General features: G+C 32.5%; 3 protein-coding genes across 3 annotated transcripts; 1 reads left to right on the top strand and 2 right to left on the bottom strand.

The window, feature by feature from the left end:
- The first annotated feature begins 587 nt into the window (after positions 1-587).
- On the top strand, positions 588-2,631 carry LOC108205863 (uncharacterized). Its single transcript, XM_017375973.2, has one exon. The coding sequence runs from the start codon at positions 701-703 to the stop codon at positions 2,561-2,563; it is 1,863 nt and encodes a 620-aa protein (XP_017231462.1). The 5' UTR covers positions 588-700; the 3' UTR covers positions 2,564-2,631.
- LOC108205864 (homeobox protein HD1) lies at positions 2,601-6,037 on the bottom strand. The gene is made up of 5 exons (XM_017375974.2): positions 5,364-6,037; positions 5,069-5,189; positions 3,511-3,701; positions 3,227-3,358; positions 2,601-3,090 (listed from the first exon to the last, which is right to left on the bottom strand). The coding sequence occupies exons 1-5, from the start codon at positions 5,652-5,654 to the stop codon at positions 2,950-2,952; spliced, it is 876 nt and encodes a 291-aa protein (XP_017231463.1). The 5' UTR covers positions 5,655-6,037; the 3' UTR covers positions 2,601-2,949.
- Positions 6,038-16,184: 10,147 nt separating this feature from the next.
- Positions 16,185-23,137, bottom strand: LOC108207969 (uncharacterized). The gene is made up of 12 exons (XM_017378432.2): positions 22,868-23,137; positions 22,095-22,213; positions 21,892-21,998; positions 21,643-21,730; positions 19,281-20,352; positions 19,107-19,161; positions 18,911-18,992; positions 18,610-18,690; positions 18,053-18,160; positions 17,899-17,963; positions 17,436-17,673; positions 16,185-16,478 (listed from the first exon to the last, which is right to left on the bottom strand). Exons 1-12 carry the CDS (start codon positions 22,998-23,000, stop codon positions 16,395-16,397), a joined length of 2,232 nt encoding a protein of 743 aa, XP_017233921.2. The 5' UTR covers positions 23,001-23,137; the 3' UTR covers positions 16,185-16,394.
- Between the last annotated feature and the right edge of the window lie 134 nt (positions 23,138-23,271).

Consider the following 23,271-nt stretch of genomic DNA (forward strand, 5'->3'; position numbering starts at 1 on the left):
CTCGGGTAAACAGAGCGAGGGAGATACCATCTCACGTCATTGGCAAGAACCTTTTATCGACCCTACATTTAATATTTAACAGGGGGCAAGAAAACAAACTTTTTTAGTAGATGATTGTATACAAAAGTGGGTAGGACTCGCAAGACTTGGAAAGTTGAATGATCCCAATTTGTCTTCATCAATGTGAAGATAGACAACACGTATGAACCCGGAGCCTTGAACCATACGTTGAAATCAGCTGGAGCCCTGTCGTGGCCCCTTCCCAGTTGGAAGATGGTCTTGCAGTTTCCAGTTTCGACATCATAATTCCAATTTCCATTACATGTCATTTAGTGAGAAATTTACGAAATTAAGATGCTGCGATGACCTGTTCAGGAAGATACAAATGAGTGGTCAACTATAGGATCCTCAGCAACGAATGTACTAGATTTTATCGCGTAAAAAATGCAAAACAAGCCATCATAGTCAAGTGACAATATAGGTAAGATGACTTTTCAGGAGTCGGTTAGATCAATCATTAAAGAATGACTCCAGTTTTGCATTTAGTTACTTAGCCAAAATTTTGTACAGCTAAATTGTGCCAAAGACTTGAAGATGACAATACTTGCACATGTGTTTGCTGAAAATTCAAAGGGCATTTTCGAGCAATACGTGTGAGGCCAGCAGAGAAGAAAAATCAGGACAGTGACCGAAGAAATGCATGTGTAGAGAAGATTATCAGAAAAATATGCAATATCCTTGCATTAGAGAAGCCTCAGCCTGCTTTCACATTTTCTGTATGGATCCGTCTTCTGACAAACTAGACTGCGCGAGTTCAAACCATGAATTCAAAGATTCGACAAGTTCCTCTCTGTATCCATTCACTGAATTCACAAATCATGAGTCTCTCCCTTCATTGGCAGAATTATTCTCCAGTTTTACCAGAGCTTACCCGCAATACTTAAAAACTTGTCAAGCTGATCAAATCCGAGAGCAAGAGTACTATCATCTAGTGAATCATGTATGCCTAGATTACATAGGCAATGGACTCTTCTCGTATGAACAGCAACAGAGCCATTACTCTGCCTCGGCATCTACTTCTGCTCCTCTGTATTCCAATAGTTCTAGTGCACCCTTTTTTCATATATCAAATAAACCAGCAAATTTGTATTCTGTGCTGCAATATGGCGGACAAGAATCAGAACTAGACTCCATCATACGGAAAAGAATCACAAGCTTTATGAACATTTCTGAGGATGAGTATTCCATGGTTTTCACTGCCAACCAATCATCCGCTTTTAGGCTTTTAGCTGATAATTATCCGTTCAAGTCCAACAGAGATCTTTTAACTGTCTATGATTATGTGAACGAGGCTGTGGAGATATTGACCGATTGCTCTAAAAAGAAAGGCGCGCGAGTAATGTCAGCTGAATTCTCATGGCCAAAAATGGGAATCCACTCCAAGAACTTAAGCAAGATGGTAACAAGTAAATGCAAGAACAAAACGAGGGGCTTATTCGTTTTCCCTCTTCAGTCAAGAACGACAGGAGCTCGGTATTCATATCAGTGGCTACGCAAAGCACAGGAGAATGGGTGGCATGTCTTGCTAGATTCTACTGCATCAGAAGCTAAGGAAATGGAGACTTTAGGCCTCTCCTTCTTCAGGCCAGATTTTCTGTATTGCTCCTTTTACAAGATTTTTGGAGAAAATCCGTCAGGTTTCGGTTGCCTTTTTGTGAAAAAATCTAGTGCTGCGGTGTTTAAGAGTTCTACAGGCACAAGTATAGGCATTGTTAGTCTTTTCCCAGCTACAAAACATGGTCAGTATTTAGACAAATCGTCTAGCTTTGACGTCGACCCTGAACACCAGCCATCGCCATCAGAACCGAAGAAAGCTAATTTAGCCCACTCCAGTTCATCCTGCAGTTCAGGGTCAATTCAGCAAGAGATAGTTTCTGAAATCACTGAACTAGATAACTCTCTCAACATAACAGATTTGGGAAACAGAGATGCCACCAGTAGTGGAGCTTCTGATATCGAATTTAGAGGCTTGGATCATGCAGATTCATTGGGCTTGATACTCATCCGTAGCAGATCAAGGTACCTAGTCAATTGGTTGATAAACGCGATGATGAGCCTACAACACCCGCATTCAGAATTCGGGCTTCCATTAGTGAAAATATATGGACCAAAGGTAAAATTCGACAGAGGACCAGCTCTTGCCTTCAATATATTTGACTGGAAAGGAGGGAAGGTTGATCCTCAACTTGTACAGAAACTAGCTGACAGAAACAACATTTCTCTTGGTTTGGGAGCATTGAAAAACATTTGGTTCTCAGATAAGCACGACGAAGAAAGCACCTTGCTGCATACAAGAACTCCAGAGCACAGAAGACTATTGAGAAACAAGAAAGATAAATTAAATTTCAGCATGTCTGTCTCAACAGCTTCATTCGCGATGCTGACAAACTTCCAAGACACATACAGGCTCTGGGCATTTACTTCCAAGTTTCTCGATGCAGACTTCGTGGAGAAAGAGAGATGGAGGTACACTGCTCTCAATCAGAGAGCCATTGAAGTGTAAAGCATCCATCATTTATGTTCATACAATTCTTCATTCATTTACAAAGTAAATTTCTTCTATTAGTACAATTTTTCATTCTTAAGAAGTGCAATATTACAAGTTCCTAGGAAGTTCAAGTTCCGCGATAAGTGAACTGATGTTAAACCAAACTAGTACATGATTTGAGATATGGATAATAACTTCAGCTGTACTGATAACATCTTTATCTAAAGTCATACATTTGATGGTACCATACATTTCCTGGAACTCCAAACATATAATTTCTACAAATGTTAGGTACTTGTGTAGCAGTAGAGCTGTATCCTGGTCTTATAAAATAGCTAAATCAACATGCATTAGTTACATTTCTTGATCTGTCATTGCTTCTTGAAATCAAATCCATGGTTCTATCGTTTACGCTTGGATTTGAGAGATGTCATTGAATTTGAGTTGCTGTGCCAGTTTCGCTTCCGTTGGTTAATGAACCAGTTGTTAATCTGCTTCAGTTGCAGCCCTGTCTCCTCCACAAGCTTAGCCTTGTCATCTTCCTGCATATATTTACAGGATATTAATCTCAAAACAGATCTACTACAATACTAAATGTTCAAATTCTATTTATCAAGTTCTGATGAATCGACATAGCTTGATATGTGACATCTTAAAGGAGGATAGAGAATTGCTTACAGTTGGGTAAGGCCACTTGGAATGTTGCTGCCACCATTCCTTAAGCACTGAAGTTGTGTCACCTGGTAACTTGCCTGCCCTTCTTTTCCTCAGAATTTCCTCTCGAACATCTTCGATTTTGGACCGAAATCCCTGCAAAATCAGGCATGAGGCCTTATGAACTACACTATCTGACATCAAAAATAGGAATATCCCTCAACTTTTAAGCTTAGATAGGAACAACCCAAATTAGATCCTGCAACTGATGGGTATATATATTAGCATGCGATATAGGTTAGGTTCACCTGTTTCAGCTCGATCTTCAGTTCTTGTCGAACTCTTTCCATAAGAGACCTCTCGGATTCTGTTGGAAGAAGTGGACCAAAACCCATCATGTCATGCGCATTGCTGCCTGATTGATCTAAAGAGAAATCCATCTGCAATTCATCCTCATCCTCCGACATAGTTGCTCCCGTGCCTTCACCTAATGTCGCTCCTAAAGAAAATTGTGTACTGAAATCATCAGGGTCAAGCTTTTACCCAGCTCGCTGCTTCCTAATTACATCCTACCCTGTTTCCTAATTACATATATGTTAATCTTAATTGACAAGAACCCTATAATTTATGTGTTTAAAAAATGTGATCAGTTTCAGCATAGAGAGCAATCCTTGTTAGTTTCTTTACTGTGATTCTATCATTTATGAGTTTATCTGTGTTCATGTCTATCTGTACATGTACACACACAACGCATACACATGCATGTTGTCGAAGGAAGTTTCGTGTATATTTACTACTGTACAAGTTCTAGTGAGGACCATACTATCTAGCTAATCACTGGCCAGTTTGTGTATCCGTAAATCTAGCTAATCAGATGCATTCAACAATGTTCAACAGAAGGTAGCCAGTAAAAGTTTTCAGCATAAAGAGAGGAATCCAGCTTTAAACACATGATTTTCAATAATATGATACAGCTTAACAGTTAATGCACGAAACAAAACAAACTTTTGTAACACCTCAGACTGGTTAGTTAATAACTTATCCTCTATAATGAGGTCTACCAAATAAGATAACTCCATTTGAGTTTCTATATCTAATTCCCAATTAACAAAGACAGATATTCATATACTAATTCCCGAGATCTATTAATACATACACTAATTTGTAAGGTGTATAAGCCAAATCATTCAAAAAAAAGACAAATACTTAAGATGGTGTCGGATACATCTTGTCACCCTTTAATATTCCAAACTTAATATTTTCCATTTCATTCCTCCAGTTAGTTAATCGACTAGCTTAGAACAAGTCATTATCGATTAATCTCACATCTCAACACTAGGTCATACTGTTCATCATTGTGGTTATATTCCAACAGTGAACCCTAGTCACAACAGGAGTATCATCTAGAAGCCAGCAGGAGAACAGGTCATGAATGCCCTTGAGACCTTTGAACTAACACAACAGCAACAATACCAGAAGCATATATGCAGGTTCAAATTTCAAGAAACCTCATTCTAAGCAACCTTAAAGATCAGTTGGTCATGTTGGTTCAATATTGTCAATAGTAAATTTATCCCAAATTAAAAATGTATTGTAGGTCCCTTACACCCACCTCTTAGTACAATTAATCAATCAAACAACTTTCCAATAAAAATCCCAATTATCTTCTTTCTTATTAGTACTTTTTTTCCACCATAAGGAATCTGAATCATAAATAACACAATTTTGGTTATGTGGTGGTTCTACAAATTTAGTTATGCGGGAAACATTTGTTTCTCACGGTTCTCCGATTCTCGTTAAAACCGAAGCCGTTACAGATTATTTAAAAATTAAGATCTCAATTAAGGCAATTAGGAGAAGGGTTACCAGTGAGAGAGTGCAAATTCTGTTCAATTTCCCGGCAAGCCATGACAGCTTCAACCGCATGAACTCTGACATGTTGCTGAAGTTGTTCTTTAAATGAGCATAACAGTAATAAATATTGTCCCTGCAACACACATACATGTTAAAATTAAAAAAAAAAAAAAAAAAAAAACTTCAGTGCTGTAATAAATAAATTATTAAAATTATTAGTGTCGGATACGATAGCCTAGTGGGAAGGACTTATCCCGAAAAAATAAACAAACATTTTATTCTAAAAGTTCATAAATCATAACCCTACCAAGAAGTTGTCAAGCTCTTGGCGTTCCCCAGGATGCTGATGATGAATCTGATTCTGCTGTGCCGCATAAGATCGAAGAACATGGTGAGACTGAGAGAGCTGAGCATCAATAAGCGGAAGCTGATCAATCGGAGTAGCCACCCGGAGACAAGCCACATGAGCAGACAGCAGCTGCTCATACAAAGGATGTGTAGCAATCTCCACCTTAGCACGGTGGTGTTGCTCGCCGGAAAAATCATGACTCATCCCACCACCACCACTCCCCAACATACCCTCAACTTGTTCTTGCATTATAATTTTCTCATCAACCACCTAAAAAAAACCACAACTTTTTTTTCACTTTTATACAGGACCACAAAAAGTACTTTATCAGCAATACTTATCACCAATATTTATGCATGTGTTTGTGTGTGATGAAGAGAGACTTGCAGTTTGAAACTTTATGTGAAAATCTGAGCAGCTTCAGTTTTAACACATGGAGGGTAAAATTTCAGAGGGAGATTTAGGGTTGCAGGCTATCAACAAGATACAAACAAGTTGAGGATGATGATGATGAGCTATATAAGATAGAAATGAGAAAGAGAAGAGATTTGATGGTCAGAGATAAAAAGCTACTTATTAGCTAGGACATAAAGCTGTGTCCTTTTGTTCTGTATATATATTTCTTTCTTTTTCATCTATTTGGATGTGGGAGTTTCTTGGCTATCAAAAAGAAGTTGGTACCACAACTTTGTTGGTTTCTAATTAATCATAATTTTTTAATCCCTGCTAAGATATTTGTTTTCAAATTTTGTCAGGTTAACTTAAAATTAATTCAAAATATAAGGACAAAAAGGTTATATTAAAAATAGATCATTAATTTTTAATATAATATATTATATATAACACATTTTTTTTATTAAATCATGTGTTTAAAGTGTTTATTATACTTACGGACTGATACTAAATTTACTACTTTTTTTTGACAAAAAATTTACTACTATTTCATTAATAGGCGGTTATAATATTTGTTATTTCATCGTATATATTTTAACTTAAACTAATTTTACTGTAAAAATAAAATTATGATAGAATAATATGATTAAATAAAAATTTTATTTAACAGATGATAAATTCTTAATAGTTAATTTTGTCAAACTAAAAATTAGGTCGAACATATATATTTTACTGAGAATGTTAAAATACGTTTTTTTTTATGTTATAATTTAAGAAGATCTATAAAGATCTATAAAATCATATATAAATCAACCAATCAATCTTTTAATATTTCGTTATTGATAATTAATAATATAGTATTGAACATATTAAGTTAAAAAAGACGCGTAAAATCAAATACTGACCCATCATATTAACGTAAATGTTTTGGTTTAATAGATAATAAAAAATAAATTATAACATATTATAAATCAAGAAGGTTCGTGGGTCGAATACCAACCGGCTCACTGAACTTGACTGCCCTACCGACTAAGTGACTAACTGAACTTTTCATGTTTCGGATTTAACAGTATAATAGTATATTATAGATTTATAATATTACTTTTAAAGTGAGTCCATCAGTGTATTTTAAAATAATGTTAATGTATTTTGGTTGAAAAATATCACAGGTTATTTATTAACAATTATATATAATGATATTATATTTTTATATATGTAGCTCGTGTTAAAAGATAATATATTTTAGTTAAAAAAAAATAATTGGTATATAGATAGGACCGTATTTTGGCCGTATAAAAGCCCGCGTATCGACTGATCAAGATTTTAATACTTCGGGTTTAATAGTATAGTATTTTTTAAGGTTTAACTTTAGTTTTGGTATAGTCAAATAGGTTTTATATTTGTTTTATGTTTTGATCGTATATTTGTTTTATATTTTAATTTGTTTATATTTTGTTTAATAGGTTTTATATTTGTTTTATGTTTTGATCGTATATTTGTTTTATATTTTAATTTGTTTATATTTTGTTTAAAGCGCACTAATTTTGTTTGAAACCCGTTAATTATAAAAGTCTGTATAAAAGCCCGCGTACCGACCGACCAGCCCACTAATTTTGTTTGAAGCCCGTTAATTATAATAGTCTGTATAAAAACCCGCGTACCGACCGACCAAACTTTTAATGTTTCGGCTTTAATAGTATAGTATAGATGTGTGTGTATACTAATTTCATGCGAGATATAAATTTTTGTAATTCTAATTTTATAATACTAAAATATGACAATATATATACTTAATTTCTGAATAATAATCTATTTATAATAACATGAAGCGGTAATCCACACATGAAATGGAGCTTGTATTATTTGCTCCAAGTATTCCACATTATGCATGTATGTTGATTTGGTTGCTTGTTAGAAATGAAGCAGAACTTATGTTTTGGATATATTTTTGACCTAAATTTATAATTTTATGTATTTTAGATGTGTGATATTAAAAAAATAAATAGGTAGTCGTTTATCAAAATCATGATATGGCCATTCTCGTCCGGCCATATTTTATCAAAAATTATATGTGACTTGTTCTAAAAAATGAAAGACGGTTTCTAATTTAGATCATATTTGAAAAATAATAAAGCTGAATATCATTTTAGGATTAAAATTCTAACCTAACAGAAACATATATTGCACGAGTACATGCCATCCCTAAAAGTATAATAAAAATATTTAAGAAAGTCGGCTGATATACATATCACGGTTGAACTGTCACTGTTGCACCACTCGGTTGGTTGCTTAATAATCAGCCATATCCTTTATTCTCGGCCATAACGTGGTATTCATAATTGAGTTTTCGTTTTGAGTATATTAATATTTTATTTTATATATCAAAGACCTTATTTCTTTTTCTTTTTTTAATACAAAAAGATCTTATTTCTTAATTAGCGTTTAGCGATTGTTAGCAATTATTTGATGAGTAATTTATATCTTAAATAGACACGAGACAATCTTTTAACTAAATTTTTTTCTTAATTAACATATTGAATCAAAACCGTAATTTCAGTTTACTAAGTACAAAATATTAATATTAAATATCATATAAATTTCTAATTTAAACTATGCTTTAAATTTTCGCATAAATATCTTATTTTTAAACAAGATAAAAATGAAATTGTTTTTTATATTAAATCTACATTTTCTTTGGTATAATGTCCGATTTATTTTACGAATATTATATTCATCTCTCCGGGATTATTCTCACCATGGAAATCTGCTGCTAATTTATACTAATACAGTAGTAGATTAGTAGCCGAGCGTGCTAGAATAATCAAATAATGCAATTCAAATAATTTAGAACCAATACGAATTTGTAGAACTAGAAGTTTCATGTGTCAGACGCAAATAATTGAAAAAGAAGTCGAAACTAATTATAGCGAGTTTAGCACGATAACGTAGAAAAAAGTAGCTAGTTATTAAATTCGGAAAAGAGCGAATCGTACAAACTACTCCATTGTTACGAGTTAGATATAACGTGTGACATGTATAAACACACGTTTATATAAACATAGATCAAATATGGGTGGTTCGTGACCTTGTAAAGCAAGCGATTGGGATGAAAGTTCTTACGGTGGGTACCAAGAAACGGAAAAGATGACATGGGTGATTTTCTGCTTGATTTAGGACGAAAGGGGACCGTTAGAAATTTTATTTTAATTGAAAATGAATCATTAGCGTCCATTTTTTAGTTTGTTGATGTTTTTGATTCATATTATATTATGAAAAAATTGAAGAAGATGGAGAGACGAATTTAAAACATCGGAAGATATCATATTGAAGAGAGTTCATCTAAAATTTAAAACATTATAGTTTTTTTTTAATAGAACTTATTCTGAACAAATTTTATTTCTATACATTAACCAGAAGCTAACAATTTTCTACTTTTGTTGTATTTTAAAGAATTTGAATGCGATTGTTGAGGACTTGAGTTGGAGGTAAGTCACCGTTGTTTTTGGTAAGGGTTGAATGGGTTGTTGTTTACTACTCCCTCCGTCCCACCCATTTCTTATCAAATGGGTTGGGCACGGAGGTTAAGGAATATGTACTATAAAGTAGTGGAAAAGAGAAAGAAAAGTGGGTAAAGTGGTGGGACCCATTGATTTTTAATGTATAAAAAGAAGATAGTGGAGTAAAAGTAGTGTGAAAAGGAAAGAAAAGTGGAGAAGTGGTGGGACCCATTGACTATTTTTGGTAAGTTTTGAAATGTAAAGAATTGAATAGTACACCCCAAAAAGGAAAGTGTAAAGAAATGGGTGGGACGGAGGGACTATTATATAGTCATGATGATCTTTTGACAAAACTTTTGTGTCGGTATTATTTGAAATGAACTTTTTTTTCCCTGCTCCTGAATTCCAATTTAAATGATTTTTTAATAAATAATATTTATTTTAAATTAGTTGAATTTTATTTTGAAATATATATTTTTCAGTATTTTTTAATTTATCTTTTTTATTTGTCATTTTAATTATTGCATCTATCTAATACTTTATCCGTCTCCTTTTACATGTCATTTCTTCAAAAATTAAGAATATTTGTCCATTTCATTTTTCTAATACTTTTTCAGAAAAATATCTATGAAATACAAGTTTTAGTGTTTGATTAACGGAAATATATAATTTAAATTTGTTTAATATGCATGTAATTAGCAAGAAGATTGATTACCTAACGGAGTATTTTGATTGCAGTTACAGTTCTAATTGTGCTTTGTTTTTTTTTTGTTTTTTTTTGAGGAACTAATTGTGCTTTGTTGAATGTAGTCGTAAAGTTGTACTATAGGAATGGAATAATATAATGTAGTTCTTAAAACCTGGACCAATTACGAATTTTAGAATTATTATGAGACAAATGAGTTATATTTAGCCAGAAAAAATAAAGAACTTGGAATTGCTTGTTAAAGTACGGCAGAGTAAAGTTCATGTATGAAGAGATACCTCGAAGGCTAAATGGAAATCGCAAGAGCATCTCATATTATATTGGTTAAAATAAATAATATTAATTAGTATCGAGCTAGAATTTGTTAAATCTGGTGTTATATTTCAATAAAGTTATATGAGTTGTTCATAAGGGCAATAATATATAGCCTATAGGACGTTTTGAAAATATACTCATATTTTTAAATTTGTTATAAAAATTCTATATTTTAAAAGTTTGTATTAGTTATGAAATACTCTTCCATTTCATTTTTTAAGTTAGATTTATTTATTTTTTTTACGTTTTTTCACTGATTGATCATAAAAAATAGGAACATTTTCAAAATTTTATATAAATAAGTACACAAGAATATATATTTTTAAATCTTTTCAAAAATTCTTTTCGTAAATACTAACTTTGTCAAAAAAACTTTAATTTCTCGAGATTGTCGAATATACGTGAAAAAACCGGTAAAGCTGATTAATCAAATAGATTTCGATTAAAGAGAGTGTGTACCCGAAGTGTGAAAGGAATAATCGTAAATTAATTACTCCCTCCGTTTTTTTTTCTTTTTCTGTTTGTGATGTCGGTACTGTTCAAATTACTAATTTCCATCTAATCTATAAAATTAAATATAGTCATGAGTGATCTTGTTAGATTCGTATTCACGAGTACTTTAATACGGTGAAGTTTTTATATTTAATGCTACTACGAAATGAAAGATATTAACGATTAAAAGTGTGTATTGGCAAACGTGAAAAGTACAAACAAGTATTTAGAGACGGAGAGAGTAGCGAAGATAAGTAGAGATGTGACAAACGACTTAACCTTGGATAACGGGCATGATCACAATGATTTGCAGATAAAATCTGCCTCTTTCTTTTTGAATTTTTGTCCAGCCTCGTGTCGAAATATGACTAGTCGGAGAAAATAGTGTACCAAGTTATGGTGCACCATGGGTGACAAAAGGCTAAAGCAAGACAGCTAGAAAGGCTTAGCTCATGAGCTCCTGTTTGTGTAATAGCATTGTCATATGCTCTGTTACATGACTGAGACAGCGTAGAATAGAATAGAATGGTCCCAACTTAAACCCTACAGGGTTTTATTGTTGTGTGTTCAGTTCTTACGTGTAGACATGGCGACAGAGGGAGATTGAGACGATTTTGTTCTGTCCCTTTCACCGTCCCAACTGTTTAAAGTTACATGTGAATTTGCGCTTTAAATTTTGTGTCTTTCGAATGTCGTATGTTATTCGGGAGCTCACGCATAATACTACTGTGTATAGTATTATAATTTCGAGCGTGTTCAAGAAATCATTGGTCAGTAGTAGGGCCGGTTTTAAACGAATAACCTGAACCAATACCGCCTTCATGATCCGGGCCGATTAAAATCGAACCAATCTGTCTCTATACCGATTAATAGGAACCAATCCAACTCTTATAGACCTCATGATTCAACCCAATCTTACATGATACAATATTATAAATTCAATTTAATAATCATTATTGTACTAAATCTGCTAGAATAATAACACTTATAAAGATAAAGTTATGATGCATCAAATAAAAAGACAATGACGATTAGTTGTACACTTTTTTTTATGTTTTTTTTGAAGCTAAAAGAAACAATTATCCATATTCTGAACCTTTTACTCATATGTTTTGATAAGCTCTGGGGAATTTACACTATCATACTCGTGGATGATTATAATATTTTCAATTAAGATTTAATATTTTATCATCACTCAATCAGATAAATCCAACCAGATTCGCCGAAGCCCAAGGTATAACAGGGGTTGGTTTGAATAATTGTTTCAGACTAACAAGTTAAATTTTATAAATCAAATAAACTGAACTGGGTCACCAATATGATCGTAACCCGGTCAACTTAATTCATGTGCAGCTCAGTGCAAATTAGCATCTATACTAATAAAATTTTGAGAAAATTCGATTAGGAATGGGCATTTTCTCACCCCACTCAGTTTCGATCCCATCTCCGCTCATTAGAATCGGGGATTCGTGAAATTTTTTGGAGTCGGAAGAACATGAGAGTTTTATAAAAATTTCGGGGATCGAGACGTGGTTGGTGATTTGTGTGTGTGTATATATATATATATATATAGGAGTAAGATCCTGGGAGAACTCATACTATCAAGAGAACCGAGAGAACTCCTACATCTGCCGTTGATTAAGAATCTTAATATAATTGTATTCTGATATAATATATTTACAAAATCAATCAAATCTAGTGATGTTGGGGGTATTTTTGTAAAAGAAATACATATAATCAATAACAATTTATTATCCTTTATTACAATTAAACTCCAATTTAAGAAAGAATCTTGACTTATTGATTACCTAATTTACAATGCATCTCCGTGCACATTATTCATCTAAGTTTTCTCAATAATTTTGGTAATGAAAATTTTAAAAAGGCAAGATGGGATTATATAATCTGTTTGTGGAGTTCTGAAACGATTTAACCGAATACGTGTAACTATTCTTTTTCATATATTCCACCCTGGTTGAAAAAATATTCTGATTTTTCATAATCATTTGAACTAAACCTTAAAAATACTATTATCATATATTTTTGAATGAAAGAATTTAATTTAGATAAGATTATAATTTATAATATGATTTCACTTAAAAATAAAATAATATCTCATTTGAGAAATCAATACTTTATTTTATGTTAAAGATTCTATAAAATGTTGTATATATATATAGTAAAATTAAGTTAATAATTTAATATAAAAATATTATAAATTAGTCCAGTAAAATATAGTAATAAATACACGAGATTTTGCGGATATTACAAGTGGGAACCTTATTGATATCACTGTAATGAACACGTTATCGAATCTCTCAATAAATTAAAATATAAATCATTAATAACAACTTTTTCAATTCTCTACGAGGAATTTTTATCGTATTAATACAAAAAAAATGTAATGTGTAATGTGTTTAAGCTTATTTAAACAATAGATTTTCTAGAGTTTGAATATTTTATAAAATAAGATTCCACAAAATATTTCTTATTGTTTACGTTAAAACACTGCAGAGAATATTCAATAAAAAACAATTTAGAGTATCTTAATTTATGTAATATCCAAACACTCTAAGGAATCTTCAACAAGAAACTCCAAAAATTATTTTTCTAGAATCTAGAACAATCTAAAAGGTGTTCTAAAAAAATATTTTAGAGAATCTTAATTTATAAAATACTTGATTTATATTAATGAAATACTTAAGGGAATTTTAATAAAATATATTTGTTAGAGACGAATTAATTAATATTAGTAAAACACATTTAAACACTTTGGAGCGTATTTAATTTATTTTCTTAATTATCTGATGAAACACATTCGAACACCTAGCAAGAGCTTTAATATATTATTATTATGCATTAGAGATTTTTAATAACAATATTAAAATTGTAACAAGGGTTCCATTAACAATACAGAAATCAAAATAATTTTTTAAATTATGTGATTAAATGTATTTTAAAAGGTACATTAAGATTCTACTAAAAAAAATTATTAGGTGTTTCGTTATTTGGTCATATATATTATATAGTTTTGTTATGTGATCTTTTCAAATAAAATTTATTTAAAATAATCATTTAGAGATACATTAATGAAGATTCTACTTATTGATGTATTAAATTTCTATATTGATAATCAAGATTTATAATATATTTTTATTATGTATTAGATTCTAGTAACTTAAAATTTAGAATTGGTAAAAATTTGGTAGAGTTGTTAGTAGAGCACTTGGTAAATAATTTTATTTTAGTAGAACACAAACAAAAGTAACACAATTATATTGTATGTTAGCGAAACACGTACTAGAATTTAATGTTATTGTCATAGCAAATTTTACGGAATACAAAAATTATTGTAAAATTTTAATAATGTTTTTTAAATCATTATATAACTTATGCTTCGCTAGTTAGTAAAACACCTATTAGAATCTTAATGAGTTCATAAATAAAATACGTACTTTAAATCAATAGAAGACTTAAGAGAATTTTATTAAAATATTCTTATCATAGAATAATTAATTATTAATATTAGTAAAAGGCATTTAACACTATGCATATTCTTTATCAAGATTCTATTATGCATATTTAAAATATGTTAAAATTCTGTTCGAGCTTTATAGAAATCCTAGAATATCTTGTCATAGAATTACTTCACTACTTTATATATGTGGGTATGTTAATGTATTTAATTTTTATTTAATAAATACATTGAGATTCTACAAAAAGTTTTTATTAAATATTTCACATTAGTAATATTAAGATTCTATTTAGTGCTTCACTAATAACATTAATTGTGCGATATAAATTTTTAATAATTTTATTAAAGTTGTAATAAGGGTTCTACTAACAATATAGAATTTAATATAATTTCCTTAATTATTTGATTAAGTTTATTTAATAGATACATTAAGATTCTACTAAAAAATTTATTAGATGTTTCTCTAATCACTAACATATAATATACGATTGTGTTATGTGTTCTTTCTAAATAAGGTAGAATTTGATTTAAAATAATTTAAAATATCTCAAGGTTATCTCTGAGTTGCGACTAGAAATATGTGGATTGATTTAAGTTGATGATGGATACGTTGAGTTGTCACAAATACCAAAAATAGAAGATATTTTAAAAATACAAGATTTGGATTCCAAATTCTGTAATAATTTGCGTTATTTAAGCTTGAGATGTGGAATATACCAAACTTAAAAGATATGAAAATATTGACAAACAGATTTTGTCCGAAATTGCCCTTATTGATATTAGATTTGGATATATTCTGATTGAATTTAAAAATGGTAATAAATATATTCTATCTAATGAATGAACGGCATCTAAGGGAGTTCTCTCGGTTCTCTTGATAGTGAGGTTCTCCCTCGAACCTTACTCTATATATATATATATATATATATATATATATGTAAATACTAATATATTTATATAAATTATACTCATTAAATTATTTTATATAAATATCATTTATAATATTATTAAATTAAAAATAATCTACATTTTCAATGATCAATTTTTATATTGAATTATATAATATATTTTAAAAGTTTAAAAAATATCATTTTTATATTATAAATCAATATTAATATGATTTGAAAATATGAGATAATATCATTTTATTAGTATCTTATGAGGTAATAGATTGTTTTTGCATTAAAAAATATATTACATATTATAAAGTGAATATTTTTATTTAAACCCGCGGAGATGACGGAGATCAAAAAGAAAAAAATATATGTTTGGGGTTTCGGGACGGGTTCAGAGATCGGTATCTGAATTGTGAGATAGAGCCCTCTTCGGTGCCCATCCCTAAATTCGATAAACTAATTAAATCTTATTTTACTCATAAAAAGAAGTCGACTAAAATTTGATAAAGATCGAATCGGCCCGATTCATTTATTGTCCACACGAGCCAACTAGGAATGGACACTTGACTATCTTCCAGTACCCAACAGGCCAACACAGACTTTGTACATTATCGATTCACTTTGGTCATACAAGTTACCAACTAATTCAACAGAGTCACCATCCGCCTGTCATTCAGTTGTATGAGTAGAAGAAGTTGGTAATCTTGTCAATTTTCTGTATCGCAATCTCGTGAACAACTATTTACATATGCCTTGACCATTTTCTTATCATTCAGTTCACACTTGATTTTCAAACCCTTTTACAAGAGTTGGGTTCAACAAACTTCTGTGCTCTTGTAAGCAACTCTTAACAAATATGTGTAGCCTCAAAGCTAATTACATTTCAGACAAGCTTTACAAAACAGGTAAGTTGAAACAGTCTCAGAATATTAAGTACAACAAGAATGCTCCAAACTACCACTAAATTGTATGAAAACTGATGCTTTGATTAACAATCGACATCCGAAATTTTGGATTACACGTCTGCCAGCTCTGTATCTTGAGGCAGACGGTATTTGTATATAAAGTCTAATATTTGAGAACAATATTTACTTTGTTTTACACCTGAAATCGCAACGTTTGACAGTTACAGTCTAAAGATTGAAATGGGATGGAATCTGTCAAAAGAGCATAACAGTATCATCTACACACCGGATATCTATTTCCCCACGGTTTTCACATTAGATCACACTTATCCTTCGATGATTTTGTAACTGGCTTGGTAGGTTGAGGCAAGTACTTGTCGCTACTCCCTGAGGACTGCAATATTCAATTAACTAGTCAGCAATGAGAAGTCAAGAATAAAAAAAATACATAAAAAACAATGGGCACTTCTAACTTTTTATATTTCTGTTTTAGTCGGTAATCAGTTCAACTTAAACCAATTAAAAATTCCTGACAAAAAAAAAAACAAGTAAAGAATCTGACAAAAAAGACCAGGTATAGAACCAAACTAGCGGATATGGAAGTTACAGCACCCTGGTTTCTAAATGTCGGAGCTACACCTCCCATTGGGCATTGCTAAGTCTATACCTCCAATTAGCAAAGGCTAAGGGGAGGAAGCCTGTGAGGTAAAGATTTTGATACACATGATTCGCCAAAGAAACACGAAAGGGAGTTCAACATGATGATACAATGATAACAGGCCAACAGCAATTGATAGCCGAAGATGAATAGAGCTTCCTATATATTATATAGTTCTAAATTGTAAGGGAGACATTATAAACATATCAATCACTTTAATAATGGCCCCACTCACTCAAAAAACAAGCTTGACAACTTCCAAAATACTAAAATCCTAGGCAGTGAACTGCTGGCACTGATTTTATTAAGAAGTCAAGTCAATTGAAGTATAACCTACAGGTATCTACTTTGAAACAGTTCAGATGGTAGTTTACTCTAGGTTCAGCAGTAACAAGCAGTAAAGCAGATAAGGCCATCAGGGCAATGACTAGTACGTAATTAACAAGAAACGAAATATATCTTCACTGAAGCATTTTGTTGTTACGCTACTAGAGGTTAGCTTTTGGCTTTGATGTGAGATCAGGGAGGCATATAACTTTCAACCCAAACATCACTTCAATATTTGCTCAATTTTTATTTTTTTTTGTATTTCCATGTCAATTCATATCACATAAAAGAACTATTCAAGCTTTCTTTTACCAGATCCAACACTGTTAATATTTAACACAAATTATAATCAAGTTATAAACCTACCTGGGGACCTGTAATCAGCTCTGAACCACCGGAAACAGTTTGCTTCTGTGGATTATGTTGAGGCTGCTGCTCAAATTCCTGTTCCTGAAGAGCCCTCGCCAATTCCATATCCGAACTGCCTACCTGGGGACCTGTAATCAGCTCTGAACCACCGGAAACAGTTTGCTTCTGTGGATTATGTTGAGGCTGCTGCTCAAATTCCTGTTCCTGAAGAGCCCTCGCCAATTCCATATCCGAACTGCCACAGTCAATAAAACAAAATCCCACTCAATACTAATATAAAAGGTTATTTTTGACCCAGGAAATGTATTTCAGAGCATATAGGAGGAAATATAGTCAATAAATAGAGAAACTCCAGTAAGTTGACACAGATTGTATGATGTGAAGAGTTCCGTTTATCTTATAGGGTGATATTAATAATTAAAATGAAACAGTGAACAATGTAAATCGGGAGGATAATTACTTGTAACAGTACTCATCTGGTAAGTACTCATCTGGTACTGGATCATCAATACTAGCAAGATAATCCTGCAATATATCATCTGAGGTAAGTGTTACTGAACAAACACAAGAAAAAAATTGTAGATCAAGATCAATAAGAGGGAAGAAGAAAGTACTGCAGTACTGGCCCGGGCGTTTAGTTCATTCCAGGTGCTAATTACATGATCTTCTTCCGCCTTAAATTCCTTAAAACTCCCAGTCATGAACACTGTATTCCCGTTCACCTGACAATAATTATAATCATTTCAGTTTACAGGCTTTGAAAGGATTTACTCTTCCCAAGTAATCAATTATATCCCATGATTTGACATCCTTTGAAAATTTTCTGAGTCTAAAGACCTCCAAGATGAGTTTTGGAAAAATGAACAATTGAAGCTGCTTTACAATTATGATGGTACTTGTTACAAAGAAGGTTCTTTTTTAGAGCACATTATCACAGTGAGTCGTAAAGATGTCGAAGGTATAGAGGCAAAAGAACAAAATATTCATATCAACACGTAGCTAGTGCAAGGACTCCATCACACCCGAACTATTATGTCATGTATGATTCATTTTTTACTACGTAAACACTACAATCTTCATTAGTACTACACTCTAGTTAACTCAGAAACATAAATAGTTGCAAATAATGGGCATAAGCAATCAGCAGGCTTTCATAAAGGGGGAGACATACCTCATCCAGCTTCTCCCATACCAGATCAGGCTGGTTTATATAACCTTGGTCTGTTGCCAAGAGATATAGCTGACCACCAAGCTGCATATAATATTTGCAACGAATTAGATTCCCCGAAATTTTATTTAATAGACTTCTAATCAATAATTTTTGTTCTTATTTCACAAGAATATAGCAAGAGATAGTGCTGCTTACGGCTGACATATAGATAGTGTTCTTATTATTAATGAAAACATTGCCTAGAAAATACAGAGTAAAATAATAGCTACATATAATACACAGATCTCACTTTTCAACTGACCTTAAACATGGTGTTGAAGTGATTGTTACGAAAGAATACACACAGCTCTCGTTCTTTTAGTTCCTCTCGCAAACAGATCAGGCTGCAGAAAGTGAAATCCTTAATAAGCTAATAACCTCCTCTGGTCCATCATAATGTATTACAACATATTAATTCCACAACACGTAGTGCAAGTATAAAGACAATGTAAACATACCCATATACAGTTAGTTGACTAGCATTTGCCTTTAGGAAATCTTTTATCAGTTCACCTGTTCAGAATTGATGTGATAATTAACTTTGACCTCAATGATAAAGTTCTAAACACAGATATGTGAATATACAAATAACAGAAGAGGACAAATAAAGATTATTCGTAAGAGATATTTACCTTGTTGTGGACTGATTTCAGTCTTATAAGTCACATCACTAGCATCTTTACGGTTTTTATCCACTTGTTCAGCAAGAACTACCTCACCTTCATACACAGGCTCTCGATCTTCATATGTAGTCCCTGGCTCTAGAATGCATTCTTCTCCAGCATAAATAGGCTCGATGGCTTCACCACTAGGAGTAACAGCTTCAAGTACATCTCTGTATCTTGTGCTATCACCAGATGTTTCCAACTCAGCACCTATTGCAGAAAAAGCAACATGCGATGTTTCAGGAGCACTTTCTTCATCTTCCTCCTTCATATTCAGCTTCAACACCGACTGATCCTGAGCCTGATTAGTACCTTCAGAGTATTCAACACTACTTGCAGATGTTGACAGAGGATCTGGTTTGCGAGAATCGGATACTGCAGCTTCTTGCAAATCCAGAAAATCAGAGCTGGTTTTTACAACTACATCTTTCTTTTCGCTGCATTCTCCAGTATCTTCACAGGTTAACTTACTATTAGGGATCTCCTGCTGATATTCTGAGGTTAAACAGTTATGTCTTTCTGGAATCATTTGATCATAATTGATGTTCTCCAAGTCCTTGCTACAACTAGACATAGATGGTTCCTGCTGACAAGATGTCTGAACTTCCACACCAACATCCCCTTCTGTTGTCTCTACAGGACCTACAGATTCAGACCTTGTACTATGTGTACTCTCATTTAAATTGGTGGATACATTCTGCTCATCACTACTGTCTGGAGATACAGCTTTGGTTGAAGCTAATGCTTCAGCCTCCGAAATTTTCATGGCTCTCAGTAGCTCGGCTTCTTCTTCAAGATCTCCCTTTCTAGCTTTGTTATGCTTGGAAACAGAAAGTGTAGAATCATTAAAAGATAAACCTCTTGAAAGACTAGGAGAAGGCATTCCTAAAGTTGCAGTCGTCGCAGCAACAAAATCAACAAAATCTTCTTCAGGCTTTGTTTTATATTCATCTCCCACAGTTTCGGTTTCAAGGGCAACAAGATCCCCCATTATAGCATTATAAGACTTGGAGCCAATTGCATTGTAAGTGTCCCTATCCTGTACAGATGCATCAAACAATCACGTGGCAATTTTCAAGATAAAATACATGCATATCAGCTAAATTTCAAAAAAGATCGTTGAGCCCTTAAAAGGAGAGTCGTGAAATAATTATTTTTGTATGGACATAGCAATATATCATCTAATCAACAAATACCAAAAATGATTTTTATTTAAAGGCTAAGACCAAAGGCGTAAATCGGAAAGAGTGTAGAATAGAAAACGAACATATCTAACAATTAAAAATTCATACAATCAGAGATACTTGCAACTATTGATCAATATAAAAACAATTTTCTGCCATTTTAGTTCAAACCCAATGAAGAATGATAGCAAACCCACCCTAAAAATTATTTCGTTTGCGAGATCAGGAAGGTGACGCTAGGTTATCGATCACGTAAAATTATAGGAGGGTTTACAACTGTCAGAGATACGTTTCAAAAAGAAATAACCTCAACTTCCAGATAAACTTGCAAATTCTGGATTTAATACAGCGGCAATGGAGACGAAGATTGTTTAAAAAGTTTCTTGGCAGCCGTGCTGAGTTGAATGTTAGGCAATAGACAGTGTAGTAAAGCAGATATATGAAGAAAGAAACACATTAATCCTCCTCGAATCAAACATTTCTTTCCACAGACCAGTAGCGTTTCAAAAGGGTACCATCGTTTTCATGATTTCTATGTATTTTCAGTTAAATACTTTAATACTTGATAAAAAAACAATCCTAGTGAAAATGATTTGTATGAGATCCTTATATATAGTACTTAATATTTTTTTTATATTATGTTTTGACTATTTGGAAGAATCCAACATATTATTTTCCAGATAGCTATCGTATATACACGGTACACTATAGCACACGTATTGTTGAGATATTTGATGAATTTAAATTAAGCAGGTGTGTGATAAATGTAAAGTAAACCATCTGTACAGAACTGTCGATAATTTTCACTTCTAGTACTGCCACCGTAAGTGATCCAATGGAACTAAATGTCATGTCCGTTTCAATTTTTTTGTTTTTAGCTCATACGTCCTTTTCAAATTTACTTCTAAGAAAGTAGAAAGTATGTATAAAAACATGTCTCCTAGCGGGATCATTTTTTCACTTCCTCTCTGGATTGCCAACTTTCCAGGTGTGAGCTTAATATATAGTATGTTCTTAAGAACACAAAAAACTAAACTCTTACGGCAGCTTCGTAGAGTATAATTAAATAGTCCAAAACTCCAAATTCCACAATGAATGCATGGTTTAAAATAACAGCTTCGGAATTGAAGATATCATTCAAATACCTGAGGATCAACTATCCAACCATGATAGAGTGGTATGTCCAACAAATCAAATATTGCAGACTCCCTTGTGAATTCAAATTCAGTAATTCTGCAAGAACGCCAAGAACTTCATATCGTCAAACATTAGTAATAAATAATAAGCAAGAACATGCAGTGCGCAATAATTATACAGCATGTGCCCTACATAGAACCTGCTTTCTAAACGGATAAATAGGAAATAATATATGATTATATCTTACTATATCTTACCCCTTAAAGTTTATATTGACATCGATCCCAGTTGTTAGGCGGGGGAGCAAATCAATTGCGCCAGCTATGTTCTGCTGTTGTTTCTCCACATATCCTGCATCCTTGTTCTGCATGGAAAATAGATAGCGCAAAAGATCAATATATTGGTTCAATTTCCAATGACTCAAACATATATAGATTATACACTACAAGCACACACTTACATCAACATGACTGTTTGAATCAATCAACCGCTCTGCAACAAGCAAAAGCAATCTCTTCTGAGAGATTTCCGCAACATCTGGACTCAAATTCAAAATGTTCTTCAACAAAAGAACATTGCCTTCAATAAGAATAGACGATTATCAAATGCCATTCCAAGTAACAAATAGAGCTAAAGTTGCCAAAACAACTTAAAAATAACACACTATAACACAGAGACAAATCAACCATCATGCCACTCAAAGAATAATCAAGCGAAAACCGCAAAAACAACTTAATTACAACATACTGTAATGTGGCAACCATCATGTCATCTCAACAAAGAATCAAAAAATGATCAAAGAGACACTTATAACTTAACATTACAACATACTATAATCAAGAACTGACACAAATATAACTTAACATCACAACATACTATAATGCAGCAACCGTCATGTCATCATATCAAGAATCAAGAAATCATCAAGGACACGCTTATATACGACAACAGACTACATCACATGAATCAAAACTTCAAATTACAACAGAATGTAACACAAACAATCATCATATCATATAATCTCAATGTGGGCTATAAAATCAAACCAAGAAAACATGAAATCCAATCAACAGTCAAGAACTAACAAGAACTAAAAATACAACAACCCCACTTAAAAGATTGCAGAGCCAATTCAAGAAACATGTTCAAGAATCCATATTGATCAAGAAAAGAGTCTCATAATACACTAATAAAGTATACAAAATATTATTTTAAGGGTTTAAAGAAGAATACAAATGGCAAGAAGAGGGCAAGGGCCATTGTCATTTTGAAGAATGATGGGAGTGGTGTGCCCAAAGAATTGGATAGTTTTGGTCTTATGCTTCAGTTCTTTATCTGCTATTCTATCTTCAAAAGAACTTGCCATTACTGTGTCTTTCAGTAATTGTGTTGTTTGAGTGTGTGTTTGTAATGTGGGAGAGAGAGAGGGAGGGGGGAGAGAGACAGGGAGGGAGAGAGTGAGAGAGAGAATGAGAAAGAGAGAGATGTATATTCCGGCGAGGGGCCAGCGAGATTCTATATATAAGAAATTTTGTGCTGGTTTCTTTGTAATGATTTCAAGACTCGATATGTTTAATTAATTATTTTGATAGATTAATATTTCTTTTATATAATAAATTAATTAAAATTTTAAATAT

The sequence above is a fragment of the Daucus carota genome, chromosome 2 (assembly GCF_001625215.2).
Source record: "Daucus carota subsp. sativus chromosome 2, DH1 v3.0, whole genome shotgun sequence".
Lineage (NCBI taxonomy): Eukaryota > Viridiplantae > Streptophyta > Magnoliopsida > Apiales > Apiaceae > Daucus > Daucus carota.

Excerpts from the sequence above, each read along its gene's own strand:
- LOC108205863 (XM_017375973.2), top strand. The coding sequence starts at position 701 with ATGTGTAGAGAAGATTATCAGAAAAATATGCAATATCCTTGCATTAGA.
- LOC108207969 (XM_017378432.2), bottom strand. The coding sequence starts at position 23,000 with ATGGCAAGTTCTTTTGAAGATAGAATAGCAGATAAAGAACTGAAGCAT. Across the intron at positions 21,731-21,891 it reads GTCAATATAAACTTTAAGGG|AATTACTGAATTTGAATTCA; the intron begins GTAAGATATAGT and ends GCGTTCTTGCAG. Across the intron at positions 20,353-21,642 it reads GTTGGATAGTTGATCCTCAG|GATAGGGACACTTACAATGC; the intron begins GTATTTGAATGA and ends GCATCTGTACAG.
- LOC108205864 (XM_017375974.2), bottom strand. The coding sequence starts at position 5,654 with ATGCAAGAACAAGTTGAGGGTATGTTGGGGAGTGGTGGTGGTGGGATG. Across the intron at positions 5,190-5,363 it reads AAGAGCTTGACAACTTCTTG|GGACAATATTTATTACTGTT; the intron begins GTAGGGTTATGA and ends TGTGTGTTGCAG. Across the intron at positions 3,091-3,226 it reads CCAAGTGGCCTTACCCAACT|GAAGATGACAAGGCTAAGCT; the intron begins GTAAGCAATTCT and ends AAATATATGCAG.